General features: G+C 44.6%; 1 protein-coding gene across 5 annotated transcripts in view; it reads left to right on the forward strand.

Annotated features, from left to right (window-relative positions):
• Positions 1-23,396, forward strand: part of LOC130477169 (transducin-like enhancer protein 4) — a 195,100-nt gene that overhangs the window by 44,582 nt on the left and 127,122 nt on the right. For 4 of the 5 annotated variants that reach the window (XM_056849235.1, XM_056849236.1, XM_056849237.1 and 1 more), the window contains exons 1-4: positions 14,603-14,686; positions 15,583-15,680; positions 16,901-16,964; positions 18,329-18,373. In XM_056849235.1, the coding sequence (XP_056705213.1) occupies positions 14,642-14,686; positions 15,583-15,680; positions 16,901-16,964; positions 18,329-18,373 (252 nt within the window). In that variant the 5' untranslated portion in view covers positions 14,603-14,641. Of the gene's footprint in view, positions 1-14,602; positions 14,687-15,582; positions 15,681-16,900; positions 16,965-18,328; positions 18,374-23,396 lie in introns of those variants that run through there. The other variant, XM_056849239.1, reaches the window with a different exon arrangement.

Here is a 23,396-nt window from a genome sequence, read left to right on the forward strand (position 1 = left end):
ACAAGAAGCATTTTTTTTTTTTTTGCAAGACAAGAGTAGCTCAGCCACTAGGATAGCAACAAGAGAATACACATTCACAGAAGTCATCATTGCTTTCTCACCAATAGCTCACAGGGAGCAAGCACTCATATGGAAACAGGAGTGAGGGAGTATGACTCCCACCAAGAGGAAAGGCAAAGATTACCTTTTAGCCAGCTATGAAGTGATCAAGAGCATCAAAGAAGGGAGAGGCAGGACTATACCCATCACTTACACACTGCAGACCTTAGCTTTACCTAATTACCCAAGGGTTCACACAGGCAAAAGGCACATCATAGGGCATTTGGCATCCTCTATTGGCTCAAATGTCAAAAACATATATAACATAACAGATGAGACTGCAGAAAAAGGCATAGTGCTGTTCAGTGGAACAGCAGAAAAGAATAGGAGTCCAGTAGCACCTTAAAGACTAGCAAAATTTCTGGCAGGGTATGAGCTTTTGTGAGCCTCAGCTCACTACTTCAGATTCTTCAGTGGAACAGCATTAGCCTAGCATGTATGAGAGTCCCAGTTCAATATCTACAAGGGTCAAGTTATGAGACAGCCCTGGGACAAATCCCACATACATCTGAAACTTTGAACCATCAGAATGGGCTGCCTATACTTATTGGCTAACCTGAAGTACAATAATTTTGCTTACCACCTTCCCATGCAGCCATCCTTGCACTGCATTTATGGCCTTCATTGCTCCTGCTTGCTGTGATTCATTCCAGCGACCCTTGTTATTCATATCCTCTGTCCATCATGTAACCTACATTGTTTATCACACACCAGAAGTGGTAAGAGGGACTGGGAATCTGAGAGAGCCTTGTGTTTTCCCTTGCTTGAACACAACTGGAGGACCCCCTCAGCCCTTCCCAGGGTGAATCCCATTCTGGAGATAACTGAAGTTAGTAACAAGCAGGAAATGGACATAGATTCCTCTCTACCAACCCTTTTTAGAAACAGAGCGTCAGATGTCAAACAATCCAAAGAGTCATTGAACAGCTTCAGGAATGGTGTTTTGAAGGCAAATCAGAGGATGGGGTTGTCAACTGTTTTGGTGTAGCAAGGCTCCTGTGCCTTTGAAAGCTACACCGGCAGTCAGCAGAATCATGGCTTGAGTCGTCCCTATCACACTGTACCCATGATGTCCATGAACAGCAGTGGACAAACAACTGTCTGTTAAACAGCATTCAGTTATGGGATAGAACAAGAGAATTGGCATCCCCAGAGAACAGTAGCTAGATGATAACTGAAATTGTTGCTTGTTTTGTAGACTCAGCAGATAGCTGGCACAAGGGCAGACAGTGGTGAGCCACGGATTTGAGTAAGTAGCACCACCTTGATGTTCTTCCGGTTCTTGTGCCTCCCTCCCTTCCCCCTTGGAGAATTCTCACATGGTGGGATTCATCTTTCAGGTGAGATATTATAGTCATTGTAGGTGCTGTTGGGGCTGTTCCACGGGATTCTGATCCTGAACAACAAAAGGCATCATGTCACCTTGAAATGAGCTGTGATTCCTGTTTTCCACAGTTGCACCTGAGATTTCACCAGCATAATCATAGTGATGTCCTCCCAGCATTTCTTCATAGGAGAACTTTTCTGCATTGGGCATATTTACTTCATATGAGAGACACTATTAGCAAGCATTAAAGGAGGAAGAATTCTTAAGCCAATACACAGCAAGTACATATTGCAGAGAGGGTGGGGAGATATTTGCTGCAGTCAGTGTTTAAGGCAGTGGGTCACACTCTCTTCCATAGCTGTATAGCGTGCATTGTTCTTGCATCCCCAAACTGTCCTTTGTCTAGATCAGTGGTTCCCAAAGCGGGCAGTACCACCCCCTGGGGGCAGTTGGATTACCTAGAGGGGCACTAAGAGGCAAAGGGGGCACTAGAGGTGGGCCCCTTCAACTGTGTTAGCTTCTGGGCTGTCGGTAAACCCGTACAAGGGACAAAATGCACTTGCTTAGAAAACAAGTCCGTCACCACCCACAATACCGTCTTCCCCCTGCTGGGGGGAAGATCCGTAATGAAGTCCATGGCAATGACCTCCCAGGGAACGGACAAGACTTCCAATGGTTTGAGAAGTCCCGGGGGTTTCCCCATGAGTCTTTTGGCGGTTGCGCAAGTGGGGCAACTGCGCACAAAAAGGTCCACATCTGCTCTCATGCCCGGCCACCAAAATTGACGTCTCAATAAATGTAAAGACTTGACAAATCCGAAATGTCCTGCAGTTTTTGCCCCATGCGACAACTCCAATGCCTCCCTGCGAACAATCTCCGGGATATACAGTTTTTCCCCATGAAACCACAACTCCCCCCGGCGAGTGAGAGCTTGCGGGAGCATTTGGCCCCCCACTTCCTGGCGCGCGGCTTCAACAACCCTCGCGCGGAAGGCTTCCCGGAGTCCGCTTGCTGGGTCCAAGTCTGCCGCTCGGCTCTGAGCGCGAGTAACTACGACTAACCCAGGCACCTCCCCCCGTTGTTCCGGAGTGAATAAGGAATCCACTGGGCAGTCTATTTGACTGCGGTACTGGGGAAGACGGGACAACGCATCTGCCAAACAATTTTCCTTCCCTGGAACATGTTTCAGGACGAACCGGAATTTGGCAAAGAACTCTGCCCAACGAATCTGTTTGGCCGACAATTTTCTAGACCCTTTTAACGCCTCCAAATTTTTGTGATTGGTCCAAACCTCAAATGGGACGTCAACCCCTTCTAGAAAATGCCTCCAGAGAGTCAGGGCATGTTTCACGGCTGTGGCCTCCTTTTCTCAAATGGGCCAGTTGCGCTCGGCTTGGGAGAATTTCTTAGAAAAATATGCACAAGGTTGCAATCGTCCACCCTCACCCATTTGCAAAAGCGCCCCTCCCATAGCCACATCTGAAGCGTCCACCTGAACAACAAAAGGTTTCTCACAATCAGGATGTTTCAACACAGGTTCAGATGTGAACAACTGTTTTAGCTTGTCAAACGCTTGTTGGCATTCGGGAGTCCAAAGCAACCGGGCGGAAGGCAACGTGGCTGCAGACCCCTTCCCTTTGGTCCGCAGCAGAGAAGTGAGAGGTAAGGCAACCTGTGCAAAGTCATTTATAAAATTGCGGTAAAAATTAGCAAAACCAAGAAATTGTTGTAGTTGCTTGCGAGTAGTGGGGACTTCCCACTCCACTACTGCCCGAACCTTTTCTGGGTCCATGGCGATAACATTTCCGGGGTATATAGTATCACAGCAGAATGTGAGTTTCTCCAGCCAACCTCGGCAATCCCAAAAAGTCACTCGCTCGGACAGGCAGGTCTAAAGCAGATAAACGTTTATTCAGGAGCCGCAGGTACAGCATAAGCAATCCACAGGTTCAAAGCTGCTAATGACCATCCAGTCTACAAAGCATAACTTTAAGCACAAAGCAATCCCAGGTGCAAAATCAAGCAGGCCTGGGAATTGGGAGATAACAGTGCCTGGTGGGAAGCAGGGAGTGAGCAAGCCATAATACTGAAGTTGCCTGCTTGCGACTCAAGGTCAGAGCAGTGGGGGGCGGGGGAGGCAGGGAGCGGGGATAGTTTGAACAGCTCAGGGAAACAAAACCGACAGATGCTCCTGAACAGAAATGGGCCTAACTCATGTCAAGAGCCTGCCTGGACCTCACGACTCCTGACATGGGGTTTATAGACATCTTGAGCGAGCTGTAATTGGATGCAGATATATCTGGCATCCTAAACAGTGCTGTGGCTACATAGGCATGGTGTGAGGCAGATGGGTAGACTGTTCAGCACCCCCATTAAGGTCAATGGGAATATTTATCCTTTCACCAGCATTTTCATCAGTGTTATGTTACATTGGAGCCACCCATTTCTGGCTCCAACACTGGCACAGCTGCACCAGTGCTGAGTTTATCCTGGCACAGTGTCAGTGTGGAGCACAATGCTGGCTTTCCCTCCAGCTATGCCAGCATATCTCTCCATTATGCCAATGCTAGACTTAATTGCTATTGTAACCAGTTTACAGATTGGCTTTGGGATTGCACTCCAACTCTCCCACACTACTGTAAGTGGGACTTCAAAGCGCTTCATTTGGGTTGGATTGTGCCCAATATTTACAGGCAATCTGCTTCTGAAAAACCTTTCGTGGTATACTTTAAAAGGTGCATTTGAAAATTACCTCCTGGAGTTCCTGAAAACAAAACAAATACATGGCACTATATAATCAAGAATGCCTTCTAGCAGATATAATTACTGACATAAATGTCTTTCTTCCTGCAATAGATGGGGACTGACACAAACAAACCTAAGTATTTCTGAATTCAAATTCACACCCTTTGAGAGCCTTGGAAAAACTTCAAGGGAGCTCAGGAATGCAGGAAGGACATTATTTTTTTGCAGAGGCAGCAAAGATCTAGCATAGGATCCCTCACATAAACTTAACTGTTCTCCTTTGTGAACTGGAACACATGTAAGCAAGGGCCAGGGCTGGCTGGGAGTAAGGAGAAGATGGGCAATAACTCCCTCCCCCTTTCCAGCCTGTGCAGACTTGTTCTTAAGCAACATTAGTGTAAGTAGCAGCTGGTATATTTTGCTTATTATTTACAATTGCAGTTTCTGACTTTTCCCTCTGCAGTCTTTTAATTCCCAATTAATTAATTTGTAGCTACTCAGTTTGCAGTTCTTGACTTCATAATTTGTACTTCAAAAATTGTGTTGTGGGGGCTTATTATTTTGCTAAATTTACTATTTAGCAAATTAACCTTTGCTGGGTGGATTTCAAATACTGAGATAGAAATTACTTACTATGAAATGTGATAAATAACAGGTCATGGACTACAGAAATGCCAAATCAATTATTAAAGTATAATTTCACAAATCCCTTCATCCTGCCTGCCATATTTTCCAATGATTTTACAGCATATATGCAGTGAGGGGGAAAATGGCCTCACATATAAACATGGCTACCCTCCTCTTACTTGTATGCAGTGAATTTTTTTCACTGAGTATGTGTACAAAGCTATCCCACTGGAATGTGCATGCGTGCAAAGCTCTTGCATCATTAAGAAAAGTGTTGCTTAGGAGTTTGCCCTAAGATCGTACTGCCCTTGTACAAATCTATGGTGAGACCACACTTGGAATACTGTGTACAGTTCTGGTCACCACACCTAAAAAAGGATATTACAGAGCTTGAGAAGGTGCAGAAAAGATCAACCAAAATGATTAGGGGACTAGAGCAACTGTCCTATGGGGAGCGGTTAAGACGCTTAGAGCTGTTTAGCTTGGAAAGAAGGCGGCTGAGGGGAGACGTGATAGAGGTCTATAAAATTATGCATGGTTTGGAGAGAGTGGACAGGGAGAGGTTTTTCTCCCTCTCCCATAATACTAGAACACAGGGTCATCTGCTAAAGCTGGAGGGTGAGAGATTCAAAACAGATAAAAGGAAGTATTTTTTTTCACACAACACATAGTTAAATTGTGGAACTCCCTGCCCCAGGATGTGGTGATGGCTGCCAGGTTGGAGGGCTTTAAGAGGGGAGTGGACGTATTCATGGAGGAGAGGGGTATTCATGGCTGTTAGTTAGAATGGATACTAGTCATGCTGCATACCTATTCTCTCTAGTATCAGAGGAGCATGCCTATTATTTTGGGTGCGGTGGAACACAGGCAGGATGGTGCTGCTGCAGTCGTCTAGAGGCACCTGGTTGGCCACTGTGTGAACAGACTGCTGGACTTGATGGACCTTGGTCTGATCCAGCAGGGCCTTTCTTATGTTCTTATGTTAAGTTCAGTGTCCACAATATCTATAAGCAGCAGGTTTATAAGGGGCAGGGGACCCACCCAGTCATTTAATACTGACAGAAGTAGTTAATTCTATCGATTAATCTCCCATTGCAGCTGTCCAGTAAGAGTGTTTTGTCTTATGAAAAATGTTTATAGCCTCTTCCACATATCAGTGCAAATCATGTAAAGATGAGAATTTTGGATGTGATGACATACCTCCTGTGCTAGCCAAACTTTATTCGAAGAAGGGATCTGTGACTTGTATGTAAAGATGGAAATGTGGGGATGAACAAACTAGTTTTTCAGCAAAGGACAATGAGTAAAATACTGTATCTAGCCCCTTGTGTGGCTTCTGCATGCTCTGAAATTTTTGATGAGATACGTGGAGTGGAGCAATCCTCCACTATATAGGCAATGGAGGGATTTGCTTCCTATAGGCAGCATTTGAAGTTTGTAGGGCTGGCATTAGTGGGAAGAAACTTTTACTGTGGGAGTATTACTGCTGCCAAAAGTACTAATTACTCACATATACAAGACTCAAGAACACACCCTCAATTATTGCATTGCATAAAGTAACTGCTTGCTTCATGTGTCTCAACTTGCCAAAGCCCAGTTGTGGGACACCGTAATTAGGATCAGTCGGCAAATAATAGTGCAGGAAGCTTTCAGTAGTGTGGGATTGCTTTCTTTGTAGTTGCTTAGAACTCAGTTTCATGGCTTAGCAACATTTCTCAGGTTAATGACTTAGATTAAAAGTAGATGATGGCTGACTCAGAATGAGGCTTTGACGCTGAAGAGGTCTTCTACAAAGGCATCAGTTCAGTACTAAAGTACCAGAAGACTAATTTTATATGAAAGGACAAGATTCCCAGATGTGCTTGTGTTTAAGCTGTAAAGTTTTTTTATGCTTCAATTTCAAAATGCCATATGTAATACCTTTCCCAGAATACTGAAATGCATATTCACATATAACTGAAAGCACTCCAGGCTGATAATGTGAGGGGCCATCCCGCTGTGGATATTCCAGATTCTGGGCACAACCCAAAAGGAATTGCTGTGCGAATCATGATGAAATGATTGAGTTACACAAGGGCAGCTATGCATTTCTGCATCACTCTAGGGCTGTCAACCTGGAAATGGGGCCTGGGGATTTCCTGGAAATTCAACAGATCTCCAGACCACAGAGATCAGTTCCCCAGGATGTAATGGTGGCTTTGGAGGGTGGGTTTTATGGCATTATACCCTGCTGAGGTCCTTTCCCTCCCCAATCACTGCCCACCCAGGCTCTACCCCAAAATCTCCAGGAATTTTCCAACTTGGACTTGGCATCCTTACACCACTCTCATGCATTCCAGTGCAGGCAGGAGATATTACTTTAATCTGGGGGTTCTAGAATGACATAGGGGGGACCACTGCAAAGTTCTACCCACCTCTAAATTTAAGACCTAAGAGCTATAGGCTATATTTGGTGAGGGTTGGAAAGTCAGCAATAGTAGTTCTGCCCATTGGCTCACTTCCACACAAGTCAAAACCCAGAAGAATAACACACTAGGCTGACCAGTTTAATTGCTTATATCTTACCTGCATGGGAGAATATAAAGTGCATAATAAAAAGAGCCTCAGGGATCAGTGGCTATGCTGCAGGGCAGGCTGCATCTTTACTTGTCTCTTCTTAGCTGTGAGATTCCTAGCCATTGACCTCGATCCATTGTTGTGGTTTTTAGAAGCCATTAAAAAACAAACAAACAAACAAATAGGAAATTCTATACTAGGTCTGCAAAAAAAACAACCCCCCCCAAAAAACAACCCAGTCCATTGCATCACTTCACACACAATCTATTAAATAAGCCCTAGTCCAAACGTTCTATGTCCTTTAAATTTCAAGTTCATTGGTAAAGGCAGCACTATACACTGCCCATTTCTTCTTTTTGTAAGAGCCGAACTAGATGTCCGGGAACTATTTTTTATATTCAGGTCTGCTCCCATCCCATATTTAGATTATTTTTTTTTAGAGCAAAGGAGTGCATGGGAGAGGATACTGGTAAGCCCCTCTCCCCTCTGTAGCTTGCACCCCAGATAGACCATCAGGGGCTTTCCCTGTTCTCTGACATGAAAAGGAAGCTTCGCTATGAGGAACGTACCTGTGGAGCAACAATACAATGTGGAGCAGTTAGTATAGGGAGAATTTAGTCTCCTGCTTGTTGAATTCTGAAACTCAGACCCCCTGCTCCAAGTTTTGTGCACAACTGAGACAAACCCAGCTTTAAACAAATGAGTGTTTCACTATCACATTGAGTTTGCTGTTTTACAAATGAATGTGGTTTGGGAGCCATTAGAAAAATCCTCCAAGTAACTGAAAAAGTAAGCCTTTTGCCTCTCCCAAAGTTGAAATAGGATTCAGATGGATAATTTTCTACATGAAAACAATTGTTACTAATAGGAATAAGGGAGTCTTCTTGGCCAGACTTCACAAGTGTTACAAATTCTGAACTTGCCGAATGAGTGCATTTCCCTGACAAAAATGCCTAGATACCACCAATAGTAACATAAGACCACTGGTATCCTAAGCATTATTAACGTTGTTCCATTGATAGTACTTTCCCTATGCCACTTCCTACCACCACCATAATTCAGGAGTGCTTAACTAGTACTTGCTATAGTAAGAAATAATTATTTGGGTGTGTGTACTTGATGAGAAAAGGTATCATCAGTGCTCTTTAGTGATGTGTATGCTCCCAGGCAGCAGCAATACAACTCCTGCTTTTTACCCATAGTGTGAGGTGCTGGTGCCAGCTTGTATCCACTCCACATGAGCTATGTGGCATTACAGTGCTCTCTTTGTTCAGATTCTGTTGTGTGCCTGCAGACACATGGATATGGACAACGGGTATACCAATGCAGTAAACTGGAGACACTTTTTTGTTACAATTTTATTGATTTTTGAGGCACAAATCAAGATACATACTATAGCAGTAGCGTTTGCTAGATGGCCTGGGGCTGCCACTCGCAGTCTCTGCTGTCTTTTATTGTAGCATTCTGGCCCCTTACCCTCTCCTCTAACAGATATGCTGGGCCTTGTTCAAATTATTCCTATATGCTTGGGTGAATTTGGCCAATGGGTGTTGACTATTTAATGAGAGGCAATATTTTCAGATGGGAATTGGTATGCTTGTTGACATTTCAGGAAAAAGAAGCTCCCCAAAATGAGATGGCATAAAAGCAGCATAAGAAAAACACTTTCGATGGTCAGGTGACTGGCATGTCTAAAATATTAGGAAAAGGGCTAGGACTTGGGAAATCCAGGTTCCAAACACTACTCGTGCCATGGAAGCTTGCTAGGTGACCTTGGGCCGGTCACACACTTTCAGCCCTGACCCTGGCTAGTATTTGGATGGGAGACCTCCAAAAAATACTAGGCCCCCGATGTGGAGGCAGGCAACGGCAAACCACCTCCAAATGTCTCTTGGCTTGAAAACCCTATGGAGTCGCCATGAGTCAGCTGTAACTTGACAAAAAAATAACTTTTGAACACCTATCTCTTTCCTTGACCTCCTTGGACACATGCAGGGAACTCTGATCCATGGACTATGTTGCTCGATAGAAGACTCCATAGAAGGGGCCTTTAGTCTATGGTAGGACACAGACCCTTTGCAGCCTAAGGAACAGCACTGGAAGAGACCCCAACGGAGACATTACAGGTTCAGGTTGGGAAATTCCCGGAGATCTGGCGGTGGAGCCTTGGGAGGCGAGGTTTGGGGAGGGAAGTGACCTCAGCACGGTATAATGCCATAGAATCCACTCTCCAAAGCTCCATTTTCTCTAGGATGACTGATCTCTGTCATCTGGAGATCAGTTGGAATTCTGGGTAATCTCCAGCCCCCACTCGGAAGTTGGCAACCCTAGTTCCCCTGGAGGAAATGGCTGCTTCAGAGGCTGGAGTCTATGGTATTATACCCCACTGAGGTTCCTCCTCTCTTTAAACCCCACCCTCCTCAGACTCCACCCTCCAAATCTCCAGGTATTTCCAAACCTGGAATTGGTAACCTTATCTCCTTTCCACCGAACAGCCTTCCCAAATCTTGCCCTTCCCAGGCCCCACTCCCAAATTTCCTGCCATTTCCCAACCTGGGTCTGGCAACCCTAGGTTGTTCCCCCAAGCCCGATCATGGCCTTATACTGAGGTGAACCAACTGACCATCTACTTCAGGGGTAGCATGTATCTTTATTCTTGGGAGTCCCAGGCAGTGGTTTGGAGGCTCAAAGCCTATTGCGCTGCACAGCCAGTCTCCCCCTCCAGGTATGGTCAAGTTCTGTAACAGTGTCACCTCACAATTGAGGAGCAGATATACAAGGGCATTTAAAATAAAACCCAATGAAAGATGGTAATATAATATGGAACCTCTTTCTCTCACAGTTTCAATTTTTTTTTTTTTTACTTATGAGCAAAATGATGGGCAAAATTTTTGCCACCCTTTGACTGGAACTTTGAAGCCTTATTGGAATTCATACAAAATTACTTTATGGGCCAGAATATGACTCTGGGCTGTCTGTTGGCCAACTCTAATCTAGTCCTTCCTGTCAGTCAGTACAGTACTTAGCAGCTTTACTAGTACAACAGCATTTATTGCCGTCAACTGATAACTGTGGATGATATAAACATATTGTGCACATTGTTAAATATCTGTGCCTAAGGGCTCTAATCAGAGCTCGTTGACACATGTACATGCATGTATTGCCCACATTTGAGGTACCAGCTGTGGGAAATGCTGGGGTGGTACCAGTGTACATGCAGCAAACACATCTGCGGTGTAAAGCAGGGAGCTGCCCTAATAGCTCAAGCTTGTTCATTTTACTTAGAAGTTCTGTTGTGGTCTACAGAACTTACTCTTGAATAAACATGCATAGGTGCCCAGGCCTGGTTGTCTAGTAGGTGCCTTTGACAGCTGCACCTTTTGTGTGCAGGTTACAGTCTTTGCATGGCTGGGTTTTTATGTGGCTGTACACAAAACCTGCTGCTACACGGGGAATGAAATCAAGACAGCTTAAGAAACTAGCCCAGACGCCTTCTCCAGGGAATGTACTAAAAAAGAATGACAAGAATGCTCATTGAGAACAATGGGAGATGCCTGAAGGCCCATTGGACATAATGGGATCCAGGAATGCCAATTTACTTCCATTGGCTCCATTAAAATATATTACAGCACACAAAAGTTGCAAAGAAAGTGGGGAATGGACTTTGAGAATCCTGCTCTGGGACTGGAATGACACCTCCCTGAGTAGAATGATGATTCCTGGGACACAATAACACTACTCTGGGGAAAGCCCCCAGCATGGAATGATAGTTCCTGGGACCAGATAAACTGCTCTGAATTTGGAATAACAGCCCCCAGAGTGGAATAACAGTCCCTGGGATCAGATAAACTGCTCTGGGCCTGTAAAGAAACCCCCATAGTGGACTGATGGTCCCTGGGGAAAGGAAAACTGTTAATGGGCCTGGAATGACAGTCCCCAGAGTGTAATGATGGCCCCTGGGACTAGATAAACACCTCTGGGACTGGAATGAAAGCCCCCAATGTGGAACTATGGTCCCTGGGACCATAACTGTTCTGTGATAAACAAAAGTATTTTGCAATATACAGCAGACTGATGGTCCCTAGGGCCAGACAAAGTGTTTTGTGACTTGAATGGCAGCCCCTGGAACGACTGTCCCTAGGACCAGACACACTGCTGTGGGACTGGAATGACAGTCCCCAAAATGGAATGATGGTCTGGGGGGAATGGAAGCAGTGCTCTGGGACCACCATTTCACTTGGTGGCCTGCCATTCCAGTCCCAGAACAATTATGCTACTTTCATTGACTGTCATTCCTCTCTGGGGGCTGTCATTCCAGTCCCAGAGCTCTGATTCTACTCTCATGAGCCGACATTCCATTCTGGGGGCTGACACTCCAATCCCAGAACATTTATGCCACTTCTAGGGAACGTCATTCCACTCTGGGCGTTGTCATTCCAGTCCCAGGAACACTTACACCACCCTTAGGGACCATCCTTCCACTCTGGTGGCTGCCTTTCCAGTCCAAGAACACTTATGCCATTCCCAGGGACACCATTCCATTGTAAGATCTGTCTTTCCATTCCGGGAGCAGATTTTTCAGATCAGTTTTGCATTTCATTGCAACTTCTCTGTCATGAAATGATGTCCCAGTCTAGGAGGATCTTGTTCCGGTCTCAGAAGTTAAGCAGAGTCAGCCCTGGTTAGTATTGGGATGGGAAACCAAGGAACTCTAAGGTCACTGTGCAGAGGCAGGCAATGGCAAATCACCTCTGAATATCTGTTGCCTTGAAAACCCTATGGGATCACCATAAGTAGGGTGCAACTCGACAGGGCTTTTCACCACTGATGTATTTCAGTGGAATCAATGCAAGCCAATTGGCATTTCTGGCTCCTTTCATATGCAAAGGGCCTTCAGGCGTCTCCCTTTGTTCCCAATGGACGTTCTGTCATTCCCTTTTGAACATCTCCAGTACCTCCCCGCCCTTCCGCTTGTCAGATTGAGCGATAAAATGTGAAGCAGACCCCGGTAACCCCTCCCCTCCCATTTTGAAATAAGGAACCTACACATCGGCGAAGTGGGAGAAACATTTGCATCTTCTACGATTTCCCAATTAACCTCAGAGTAACATCTCCTTGGCATCTGGGGGAAATCCTCAATCTGAGCCGTCTAGGTACCTCCCCCCCCCCCCGAATCCGGTTAGCCCGCTGCCTCTCTGGACCGAGGTCACTGGCGCTGAGTAAATGATCTCCGACTAAATTATTGGTTTGAACAGCCTTCATTTCCTTCTGCCGTCTCTCCCTTTCAGTGCCAGGCGTCTTTGTGCCCAATTAACAGCGAGCCTTTTATACCGAGGGAAATCCTGACATCTCCCTAAATGGAAGAAAATGAAAAGATCCCAATCTCCCTCTCTGCCCTCCCTTCCCTGGGCTTTCACGTCCTTCTCTCGCTCTATGCAGCGATTCAGTCCCGTTCACATGAAAATTATGCCAGCTCCAGTGGCGCGTAAAATTGATGTGAACTGAAAGAAGTGGGATCAGCGTGATCTTCCCTCTCTTGTCTCAACAGGGGTTTCGGCACGTTACACAAGGCCGAGCTTGTCTCTTTAAGGAGACATTGGCCCCTAATTAGTCCGCATTCCTCCTGGTGTGGGTGATACAGCGGCGGTGAGTGGCACTGGATGGGGGTGGGACCCAGGGAGTTCAATGGATCCCCTCTCCTCCCCCGCTCCCTCCCCACACCTCCCTTGTTGTGCCACCACCCAGCGTACAAGAGCCAGCAGCGGCAGCAACCACCCCACGTTACTTTGATTGACAGCTGAACAAATGTTTCCCCTGTTCGAACGCCGGCGCAATCGAACGTCAGCAATCTCAAAGCTCCACCTCGGGCAGAGCAAAGAAAGGAGGGCTGGGGGAGGAGCCCTTCAAACAGCCGCGCCTGATTGGCTAGCAACCACAGTCACGTCTGGTCCCCACGTGGGGGAATCAGAGCAGAGCCACCCCCCCACCTCAGACCCGTAAGCCCATTTGTCAGCGGCGAAATGATGGGCATTAATACAGAACGGCGATTAATGAGTGCCCGATGCTGATTGGTCGTCGACGACAACCTCCATGGGAGGAGCGGCTGGGGGGGAAAGACAGGAGGCTAAAGAGGCCTCGCGCACCCTGACGGGAGTGGTAGTTTATTTGGTTATACTGTACAATACAGGCACCGAGAATACGCCGATTAAGAACTACGTATCCCAGGATGCCCCGTGGCCTTGTCTTCCGATTGTTGTGAATATGTATCAGAATGTTAATGATTTGCTGCTGCTAAATTTGGTCAAAGGAGTCACCTCGCCAGAGCGTGTTGTTAGAGCTGTTCGGAGCGGTGGGTTCGGGGTGCCGCTGCGGGTTCGTGTTATATTGTTCTATGTTGTTATTTGCAAGAGTTTGAAAGGAAGAGGAGAGGGGGGGGAAGGCGAAATAAACAAGTAAACCAGTCAAGGTAGCGTTTCTTCTTTTTAAAATATATATTTTAAGGGAAGGGATCAAGAGCCATTTAAAGGGGAAGAAGGAAAAAAAAACACAACAAAAGGTTATTGCATTTAAACCTCTGAAGACGCGAATAAGCGCTTGGGGGCGGGGGGAGAAGACGGGCGCAACAACGGCGTTCTTCATCCCGGGAGTTCTATAAAGAAAAGGATATTTTTTTTTCCGCTTCCGCTCGTTGCAAAGGGCCAACAACTAAGATCAATAAAAGTTTTCCAGCGGAAGAGTCGGCTGCCGGAGAGGCACCTCTGCGGGAGAGGATCCTATTTGGCACGAGCGGAGTTTTCCTTTCCTTCGCCGGGGAGCGGGAGGAGGGTCAGCGGCGGTGAAAGCACAGCGCCCCCCCCCCCGCCCTCGGACCGCCGGAGAGAGAGCCGCGGACGCGAAGCCGTCCCGATCGCCGGGGCGGCGGAAGGAGGAGCCCGCCGAGCCTTCGGAGACCGCGCGAGGAAGCCGCCGCCGCGGAGCCCCTGGGCGTGGGAGCGGCGGGCGTGGGCTGCGCGCTCTCCGGCGGCGATGCCCGTCGGCCAGTGACCGCCCTGGTGGAATGTTGCAGCGGCCCCCTCGCGCCGGGGACACCGCCGCCGCCGCCGCGCGTCCTTGCTGCCGCGTGCTCGCTCGGCTCCCGGGGTGGGAGAGCCGGAGACGCTCCTCGAAGCCACGAGCGGCGGGCAGCCCCGGCCCCCTCCCCGGCCTCCCCCTCCCCGGCATTGTTGCCGCTGCGATCGATGCGCCGGGGTTGCCTGCTGGCCCGAAGCGCCCCCTGAATCGGTTTGGATGATTCGCGACCTGAGCAAGATGTACCCGCAAAGCAGACACCCGGTGAGTCGCGGCGGAGACGGGTCGGGGGCCGGGGCTCGAGCCCCCCCCTCCTTCCCTTCTCCCGAAAGTCTTGTTTACGAAACGGGAGGGGCGGGAACCGTGCGGGGCGGGGGAGGGCAGGCGAGAGACGATCAACAACAATAAAGACCAATCTCTCTCTCTCTCTCTCTCTCTCCCCCCCCCCCAGCTTTGCCTCCTGCTTTGAGAAGGCAAAGGAGGGGAGGGGGGAGTTGGGTGAAACAATTGAGTTGTAGCCATTTTCTTATTGTTGTCTTTGGCTTCCCAGGCTTTGCGATCGGAGGAGCCTGTGCCCAGCACTTCCCGTCGGGCTAACCTTTGCAAGGTTCAAAGGGACATTAAACAGCCGGGTTGAGGCTTCTTAATCGGAGCCTTTTTCTCTCCCAAGAGCGTTGGCTGTTCGGGCTCATCCTGCGATTTCCTTCTCTCCCCCCCCCCACCCCCTTGCCCCCTTCTCTGTCGCTCCCCCTTCACTCTGATTCATGGGGGTAGGGGATTTCTCCTCCCTTCCCGAAGCCTGGGGTAGTGCGGTTGGTCGGTGGGGTTGAAGATTTTGTTTCTTCCTCGATCAGAGGCTTAGAAGTGTGGCGGAGACCAGACTTTGGGCTTGGGAGATCAAGCAAGAAAGCACTCCCCAGCCTGAAAGAGAAAAGAAAGGAAAAAAACACACTTGGTGTGTGTGTGTGTGTGTGTGTGTGTGTGTGTGCGTGCTTGTGTGCAAGAGTGTGCGCAGGCACACACAAAGTGAGTTTTAATTGCACTTTTCATTAATGATGTCGGGGTGACCTCACCAGAAATGTTTGCTTGCGTTGTGCACGCCAATGGGCTGGCAGGGATGGCGAGTAATTAAAACATTTCATTCTGCCGACTGCTTCTAGGCACCCCATCAGCCTGCTCAACCCTTCAAATTCACCATTTCTGAATCCTGTGATCGGATTAAGGAGGAGTTTCAGTTTTTACAGGCTCAGTACCACAGGTAATGTTGTTTACTTTCCCTGATCCTCCTGTTGTTTTATCTTTTGTTAACACCCCCCCCCCCAAGGCACAGACTTGTATAGATGCGCTTCTTTCTTGGGGGAAAAAGTCATACCAAGATGAAAAGAATACAATAAAGAAAACAAAAAGGAAACCCTTACTTCCAGGTTATAGTCCTGATGGAACCAATGTCATTTCCTTTCCTTCTCCTTGCCCCAAGCTTGAGCTGGAGCCACTTGACTGAAGGAGGTTTCAAAATATTGTGAATGTGCTTTGAAACATCTCACTGCATATGTTCAAAAACACTTTAGAGGTACTCCAAAAAGAGGAAGGGAACCTTATATCGGAATGAATCCAGGTGGAGGAAGTCGTTATTTAGCAGGTTAGTCTGGGCAGCTTGGAGATCAAAATGCAAATAAAAGAGTTTGCGTAGAGAAAATGAAGCAGGCATAAAGAAAGCCTTAAGAAATTGGAGACCTGGCGACTTGCAAGAATTTCCCCCCATTCACTTTTGCAGTGCAAAGGCTGGATTGCCTTAAATTCCTCTTCTTTTGGTGTAATTTGGGGACTGCGTCTGTTTTGCCCCCCTTCAGATCTTGCATTACAATTTGAAGTGTGAATAAATGGGATTGTACTTTGGATTGTTTGCTCATTGTCCTTAGGGTAGAAGTACTTTTCCTCTGCTTGGAAAAACAACCTCCTTCAAGATTGTTGCTTCGGCTTTTAAAAGGGGGTGAGGGGGAAAAGAAGGCAAAGGAAGCTTTATTGCTCACAAGATGTCTCTTGTAGATGCTGTTGTGCTACTTCCTTTGAAAACCTGAAACCTTTCAACCCTTTCTGCCTTTGAGTAGTTGCTCCAAGTTATATTGTTCCTTTAAGTGCAAGCAAGATGACCCATGTAAAACCAACTTAATAGTGGTCTTTTGAAAGAGAATTAGTCAACAGCAGGTGATTTTGTGCTTGGCAATAGTCAAGCCTCTGAACAACCATTTTCTATTAGCTGTATTCCCTTTTTAAAAAACTCCTTGTCCAAGTGAGATGCATTTGCCCCTACACTGATGGTAACTATAGCAAATCTTAATTATTAAAAAAGGGGGGATGTTATGGAGACCATCTAACAACTTGGGAGACTTTGCATTGATATTTTTGCTGTTTATGTAATAAAAGGTGGCTTCGATGTATTCATGGATATTGGGCTCTTCCCCCCTCTCCTTTGAACAGTTTAAAACTGGAGTGTGAAAAACTGGCCAGTGAAAAGACAGAGATGCAGCGGCATTATGTCATGGTAAGGAAGCAACATCACCAATTCAAAATGTGTATTTGATGAGTGGGGCTTACCAAAAGAAGAAAAATGCTCGGGTTGTTGGCAGCGACTGGCGAGTTTGTGAAAGAGGGACTGCTATTGTGGAGGTTGTATTATGAAGTCTTGAATATGAGAGCTTTTCACCTGCTTGCTAACTCTGACTTGGTGTTTTTCTTTCATGGCACAATCCGCCAGGAGCTGCTCATACCCAAGCCTCTGTTGAAATGAATAGGTGTTAGCACAGCACCCTGTATGTCCTGTATGGCAGGAGGTCCTGGCAGATTGTTCCTTGGGAGCTCAAAGCCTGTAGAATTCCTCACCCCCGTGCCTTTTGGTGCACTTATAACAAATTGTTAGCTTGTTAAAGACATATCTGGGTTTATATATTGGCTTGCAGATTTTCAAATCTTTTCTTCCTCCTGCACCCCCCCAGCCTGTGGAATACCTCTAAATTTTCAAGAAATAAAATTCTCTTTTGAAGAGGGAGAGACGGAGTCAGTACTTCCAGTGCAAATCTTACTACTTAAACCTGTTGCTTACCTTGCTGATGAGCTACCAGTTAAAGACTTCCATGTTTAATTGAGGATATTGGTGACCAAAGGATTCCCTCTGACAACGGTCAACATATGATGAAGTCTTTAAATATCTAATTTTCTGATGGCTTATGATGACACCCAAAGAGCTGTTTTCTGTCTGTTCCTCTGTGCTGATGTGAGGAAGTAATTGCTTTCTTTATGTGATAGAGCGACTCAGTTTTAAGGAGGACAATAACCTTGAGATATGCTGCCTTCTAGCCAAAGCACAAACTATCCATCAAAGCTTATATTCTGGCCTTCACATATCTAATGTGTCTAGCACAGATGATGCTAACTTGCAAAACTGTGCTACCCTGCAATACAGGAAAATGAGTTTAAAAAAAACAAACAGTGGTATATTTGCTCTGAATACAAATTGCTATGCTGTTTTATTTCTCACAAAACAATACAATTAATTGAAGTAATTTATGTTAAACATTTTAAAAAGGTTTCTCTCCACTGCTGATTTATGACCCTCTCTGCTTTCTTGCACTTTTGACATTTTTAGAATCTTCAATGGATGCTAACAAAATATGTTACACAAAATATTTTATACTTGCATTCATCTGTTCTCTAATAACTGTAATTTTCTTTGTTAGTGTGCATGTGTGTGGTTCTTTGTGCAGTGTTTTACACAACCCAGTATTAAAAACAGATGAACAAAAATCATTGTGTGATATTTGGCAAGACTGGAATAACCAGCTATAATGTACCGTATATGCCTAATTAGATGCTTTTGTGTGAAATAAATCCATTTTCCTTTTTTCTTAGTATTATGAAATGTCCTATGGGTTGAATATAGAGATGCATAAACAGGTAGGCAAAGAATTCTCTGTTTGTATAAAGTTATATTAATTTTTTTCTATCTAATCCATTTAGCGCTTTCACATTGTAGTCAATTAGGTGTATTTTTTTGTGAGTGGGGTGTTTAAATTTGATCTTTGTGTTGTACAGACTTGTGTAAATTGATGCAGTTGGTCCTAATTTTTATGTGAGTCTCCCCACAATTTAGAGAAACAGTGGGATCCCATAACAGATACATGAATTATTTCAGCTTCCAAATAATCCTGTTGTCACAGATTGATCACAAAGTTTGTGAATTAAAGCTGTTTGTTGTAAATTGCTTATAAATTAAAGCTGTTTGTTGTAAACTGCTGCTTTATAGAGCAAGATAAATAGAAGGAAATGGTCCTGAGGTTAGTACATGGTTACGGAACTCTTGTCTTTTTAGTAAAATGACCTCTAAGTTGGAAAACATACTGGGGTATGTAGATTGACAAAAGGAAATTGGTGCAAAATGATGTAGCGGACCCCTGAGGGTGTTTAGTTGGGCCTCATCAAGAAATCGTGTACCTTAGTTCCAAACATTTTCCATAGAAAATGCACTCATACTGAGGTTTAGTCCTGTGCTGCAGGCTTCAGCAATTAGGCCAAGATTAGCAGGTTAAAGTGTGATGCAGTAAATTGTGCTCCTTTTCTTAGTAATTTGCTGTATGAGCTTAACTTTTCCAGGTAGGGAACCAAAGATTTGACTTGCTTTCTGGATAGAAATTGTGCCTTTTCTCATTGAGTAATATTCATTTGTCAAGATGGTGTCGCGGCAGGAGCAGTAGCCAAGAGCTCCTGTTCTGCAGAGAAGTTTAATGTTTTTCTCGCAGTTTTAAGTGAGTTTTTTTTCATTTGTTTCAGAAATCATGCTTGGTAAAGTTTCTCGGTATGTTGTAGAAAAAATGGGAGGACATAAATAGAAGGACCATGGCATTGCATGATGCTTGTTTGTGAACAGTGTTGAGTTTATACTTGAGAGTGTTGGACTCGTGAGTCTTGATTTTGATTTTATAGTTCTTCTGCTTGTTCTTCTATCTGTACTTCAAGAGAATAGTCACAATTGGAAACATACTACAGCGGGTATGATACCGATGCATCCCCAAAAGTTTCCATCCTAAAATTCATATTCCTATGATACATACATCGGAACGGCTGTGCTTTTGACATTTTAATAGCAATGAGTATTCACAGGACATAATCCAACAAGTGAGTGCTAAAACTAATTGCAAACAAGTGTGTGTGGGCGGGGAGGTTCTATTCTCTCGCAGCAAGGCCTTTAAAGTCAGAAAGAAACTGCTGAATTAGCAATGGCTGAGTGGTGTAACTATTAGAGTTTAATATATTATGCTAACGTGGCATATATAGGGAGAGGAAATTTGTAACCAGAAATCCCAATGAATTAATTTACCACATAGTCTTCTATGGGTGTGTATAGCTATCAGGCAATTGTTCCATGACTTATCTAGAAATACAAATAAATAAATATGCATGCCTAGCAGGGTTCTTTTAGCGGGAGAAAAAGCCTAGATGTGAAGGCACTTAAAAATAAAAAAATAAAAACCTAGTTTCCAAAATGAAAGGTTTGAACCAAAAATTATGGGAAACATAGGGGTATTCTGAGGAAATGCTATATTGAATTTATAAATGTGCAAGTTTTGAAAGGTTGTGTTTAATTAGAATAATTTTTTATTGCTAGCATTTCTTTTTAAACTTGTAATGTAAACACTGCACTCTGGCAGAAAACACTTCCTATTTTATCGCGTGTCGATGACTCTAATGAAATCCAACAAAGAAACATGTTTGTAGCATTTCATTCTCAAAATCTGATCTTCTCATTTCTCTCCTACGTGTAATACGTGGGTTTGGTAATGAGCATCACAGTTTTTCTCCCTTCCAGAGACTGCAACGTCCTGTTCTGAATGTTCCCCATCTGACATGGAAATGCTGAAAGCAGCCCTTTCCTAGATGTGCGTATACACTTACAAGGGATAAAAAGCCTTCAGTCCCTCCATCTTTAATCCTTCAGTCTTTCTCTCTGTCTCCACCCTCCCCCCCATTCTACCCAGTGGAGACTGAGCGATCCACCTTTTTGGGATTATTTGTGGGTTTTGTTTCTATATTGAATCATATAAAAATCCTGAGGGCAGTTTATCACATTATGGAATACAGACAGCTCTTCAAACCACCTACTTATTATATTTATTTTCTCCCTGCCCCCTCTCCCCCCACTCCCCCAGCACAGAGGCCTATCTGTCTTTATTTGTTTTCCTAGGCAGACAGCCTTGGTTCCTCTTAGCTTCTTTTCCAGATGTAGTCGCTGGATGCCCTTGTAATGGAAAGCAGGCAATAATGCAGCAAAGTTGCCCTGCGGCATAATTGGGCCTAGTTCTCAAGATCAGGTTAGGCTTATTCGCTTATTAGATTTGCGTCTCAGAGGGTTCAAATCTAGGGCTCCCTGGAGTCCTTGGAAGTACCCTAGTAATTGGTGGCCCTGATATGTGAAACCTTTGTGTATTTTTCTGTTAAAAGAGTCTGTTCTTGGCTGCTCCCAGCCACTGAGTATTTATTTTTAGAGAATTTTTTCATTGGAACAGAAAATGATGGCTGTGATGGAGTCATGACTCTGTGATTTAGCAAATTGATAAAAGGATAAATGCACGGAGTGGTGTGTCTGTGCATGCGTGCCTGGAGGATGGGGTCAAGTCCATGGAGGGTGAAGAGGATGTGGTGTGGTTTCTTTACTTCCCCTCCCCCTTTCACAAGGCTGATCATCAGTCATCCTGTGTTGATTTTGATAGAAGACTATTAAAGTGAAACCTATGGGGAATTTGTCATTCTGAAAGGAAAGCTAATGTAATTAGTACCAATTAAAGTACATTTAGTAAATTGGATTTAATCTTAATTAAGCCTGCGTAATGTTGCCAATTTTTAACAATTATGTTTGAGAACATAATTAATTTAGATTTTGGTAACTGAGTAAATAGCATTAGACTGATAGAATTAGTTCTCTGAATTATTTTGGGTGTTCTTTTAACAACCTTGGTGTGAGGCATTAAAACCTAAACTTCTACGTTTTTGGCAGTTTCTGTGAAGCCCAATAGGGTATGTTGGATCAGTTGGGGGAGATGCTTGATGAAAAACTCATTGGGATTTTAGTTTGGGATATGGATGAAAAGATTTTGCCATTAGGGTCTTATATGTGAAGTTATTAATTAGGCTGTAATTCTGGCTTGTATTTGGCTAGGATGTAAATGTTTTGAACTTGGTGGGCCTTACTTCTATGTTCATTATTGGGGCAAAACAGAGTCCTGAATATCTTGTTGTTTTTTAACTAAGCTGAATAGTATGCATGTCTTTGGTCAAGAACATGTGAGTGTGATAAATTCTGTTTTTCTGTATTATAATTTTTTTATTTGAATAGTTTTATTGTTTAGTGTAATAGTTGAGCAGAAATTTCAACATTGTTCGTTTGATATTCGTGCTCCCTTGCCAAAGAAGAATCTGCACTTGGATGCAGGCAACAGATTCTTGTTAATAAGACCAGTAGGAGGGAAATCTTTTCCTTTCAATGGCTTGAGAGTATAGTAGGGCTTTGTTTTTCAGTTAAAATGGAAAGGATCTCAAAGAAACTGCTTTCCTCTTCCTGTGTATGTTTTAGAAAGTTCAGGCATTGAAGCTGATCGTTGAAAATAAGTGTCATTTTTTTGTAAAAAAGAATCAGCACAGCATCCTCTCTCTCTCCACCCCCCCCCCCCCGGTCATTTCCCTTCAATCCATGTAAATTTTATTACAAGTCTTAGGCAACAACCATTTGAGTGCTGCTAAAATATTAATTGAGTAGAAATGAAAGGGCCCTGGCCAGCTGATAGGATATCATAATCGTAGCTGCAGCAGTCGATGGTAAATGATGATAAATGGCATTAGGAACCTTTTAGCAAACTGTAATAACTACAAGGAGGGAAGCTGTATGGATTTGCATTATATCTGATACCCTCTGGTACCAAGTGGATTGCCAATACTGCTTGTTTAGCATTTTCTAAGGGCAATAGGATATTGATTTCTGACTTACAAGGAACAGCTCTATTTTCACCATTGAAAAGTATTGCAGGTTGTTAAGAAGAAATTGACTTGAAGAGGCCTGACTGCTGCCCATCAAGGAGCAAATAAAGCAAAACTGCCGAAGCATGGTGGTGCAGTGAGATGGGGCCCTCAGCAATTTGTTGCTATTAATTTACCATGCTCGACAGCAAATCAATCGGCATCTACTTCATCTGCTGGAGAAAATGCTGTCCAGGGCAGATAAAAGGCCCCGCGTAGTACAGGGAATAGACTGGATTGGCCAAACGGAGGCTGCAGTTAATGTGTAAATAAGTGAAATCAAGGCCGCTGTTGCAAAGGAAGCTGTTTTTAATTAGGTTGGGGCTTTATAGTGAGCTATTTAAGAAAGTAGTGTAGAGCTTGGAGGGGAGGAGGAGATTTAACACTGACTGTGTTAATATATGACTTGTGTGACATTCTAGCCTTGAGTCTGCTTACTGCTTTGGCTTCAGTAAATTATTTTGGTTGAAAAACTAAAGGAGAGAAACAATTTGTTAAATTCAGAGCCAAGTTTTTGTCTATTTTTCATCTGCCTGGCCACAGAAAGCTTATATTGCAGAGAACTGCTGTTAATACAGCTAGAGTGCTTTTGCGTGTTTTGATAATGGGGATTTGATTTTGTGTGTGTGCATATGTACAGATTCTTCAGCCAGGCAGCAGAGGCCAGCCTCTTTGCTTTGTATGTAATGCAGAAAAATTGCTACCACTGGGAATCGCTGATGCTTTAAACTGTAGGGCCACAGACACGGCTGAAGTTGGAAGCTGCTTAATGTGCAAATTGCATGAATGTGGGAAGTTGATATGCATGTTGGGGCTTCCATTTTTCCAAAAAACCTCTGTCAGAAGGAATGGCCATTTTTACACTCTTCTTCTGTATTTCAGTAATCTATGGAAATTCCAAAACATTTGTGTA

The sequence above is a fragment of the Euleptes europaea genome, chromosome 4 (assembly GCF_029931775.1).
Source record: "Euleptes europaea isolate rEulEur1 chromosome 4, rEulEur1.hap1, whole genome shotgun sequence".
Classification (NCBI taxonomy): Eukaryota; Metazoa; Chordata; class Lepidosauria; order Squamata; family Sphaerodactylidae; genus Euleptes; species Euleptes europaea.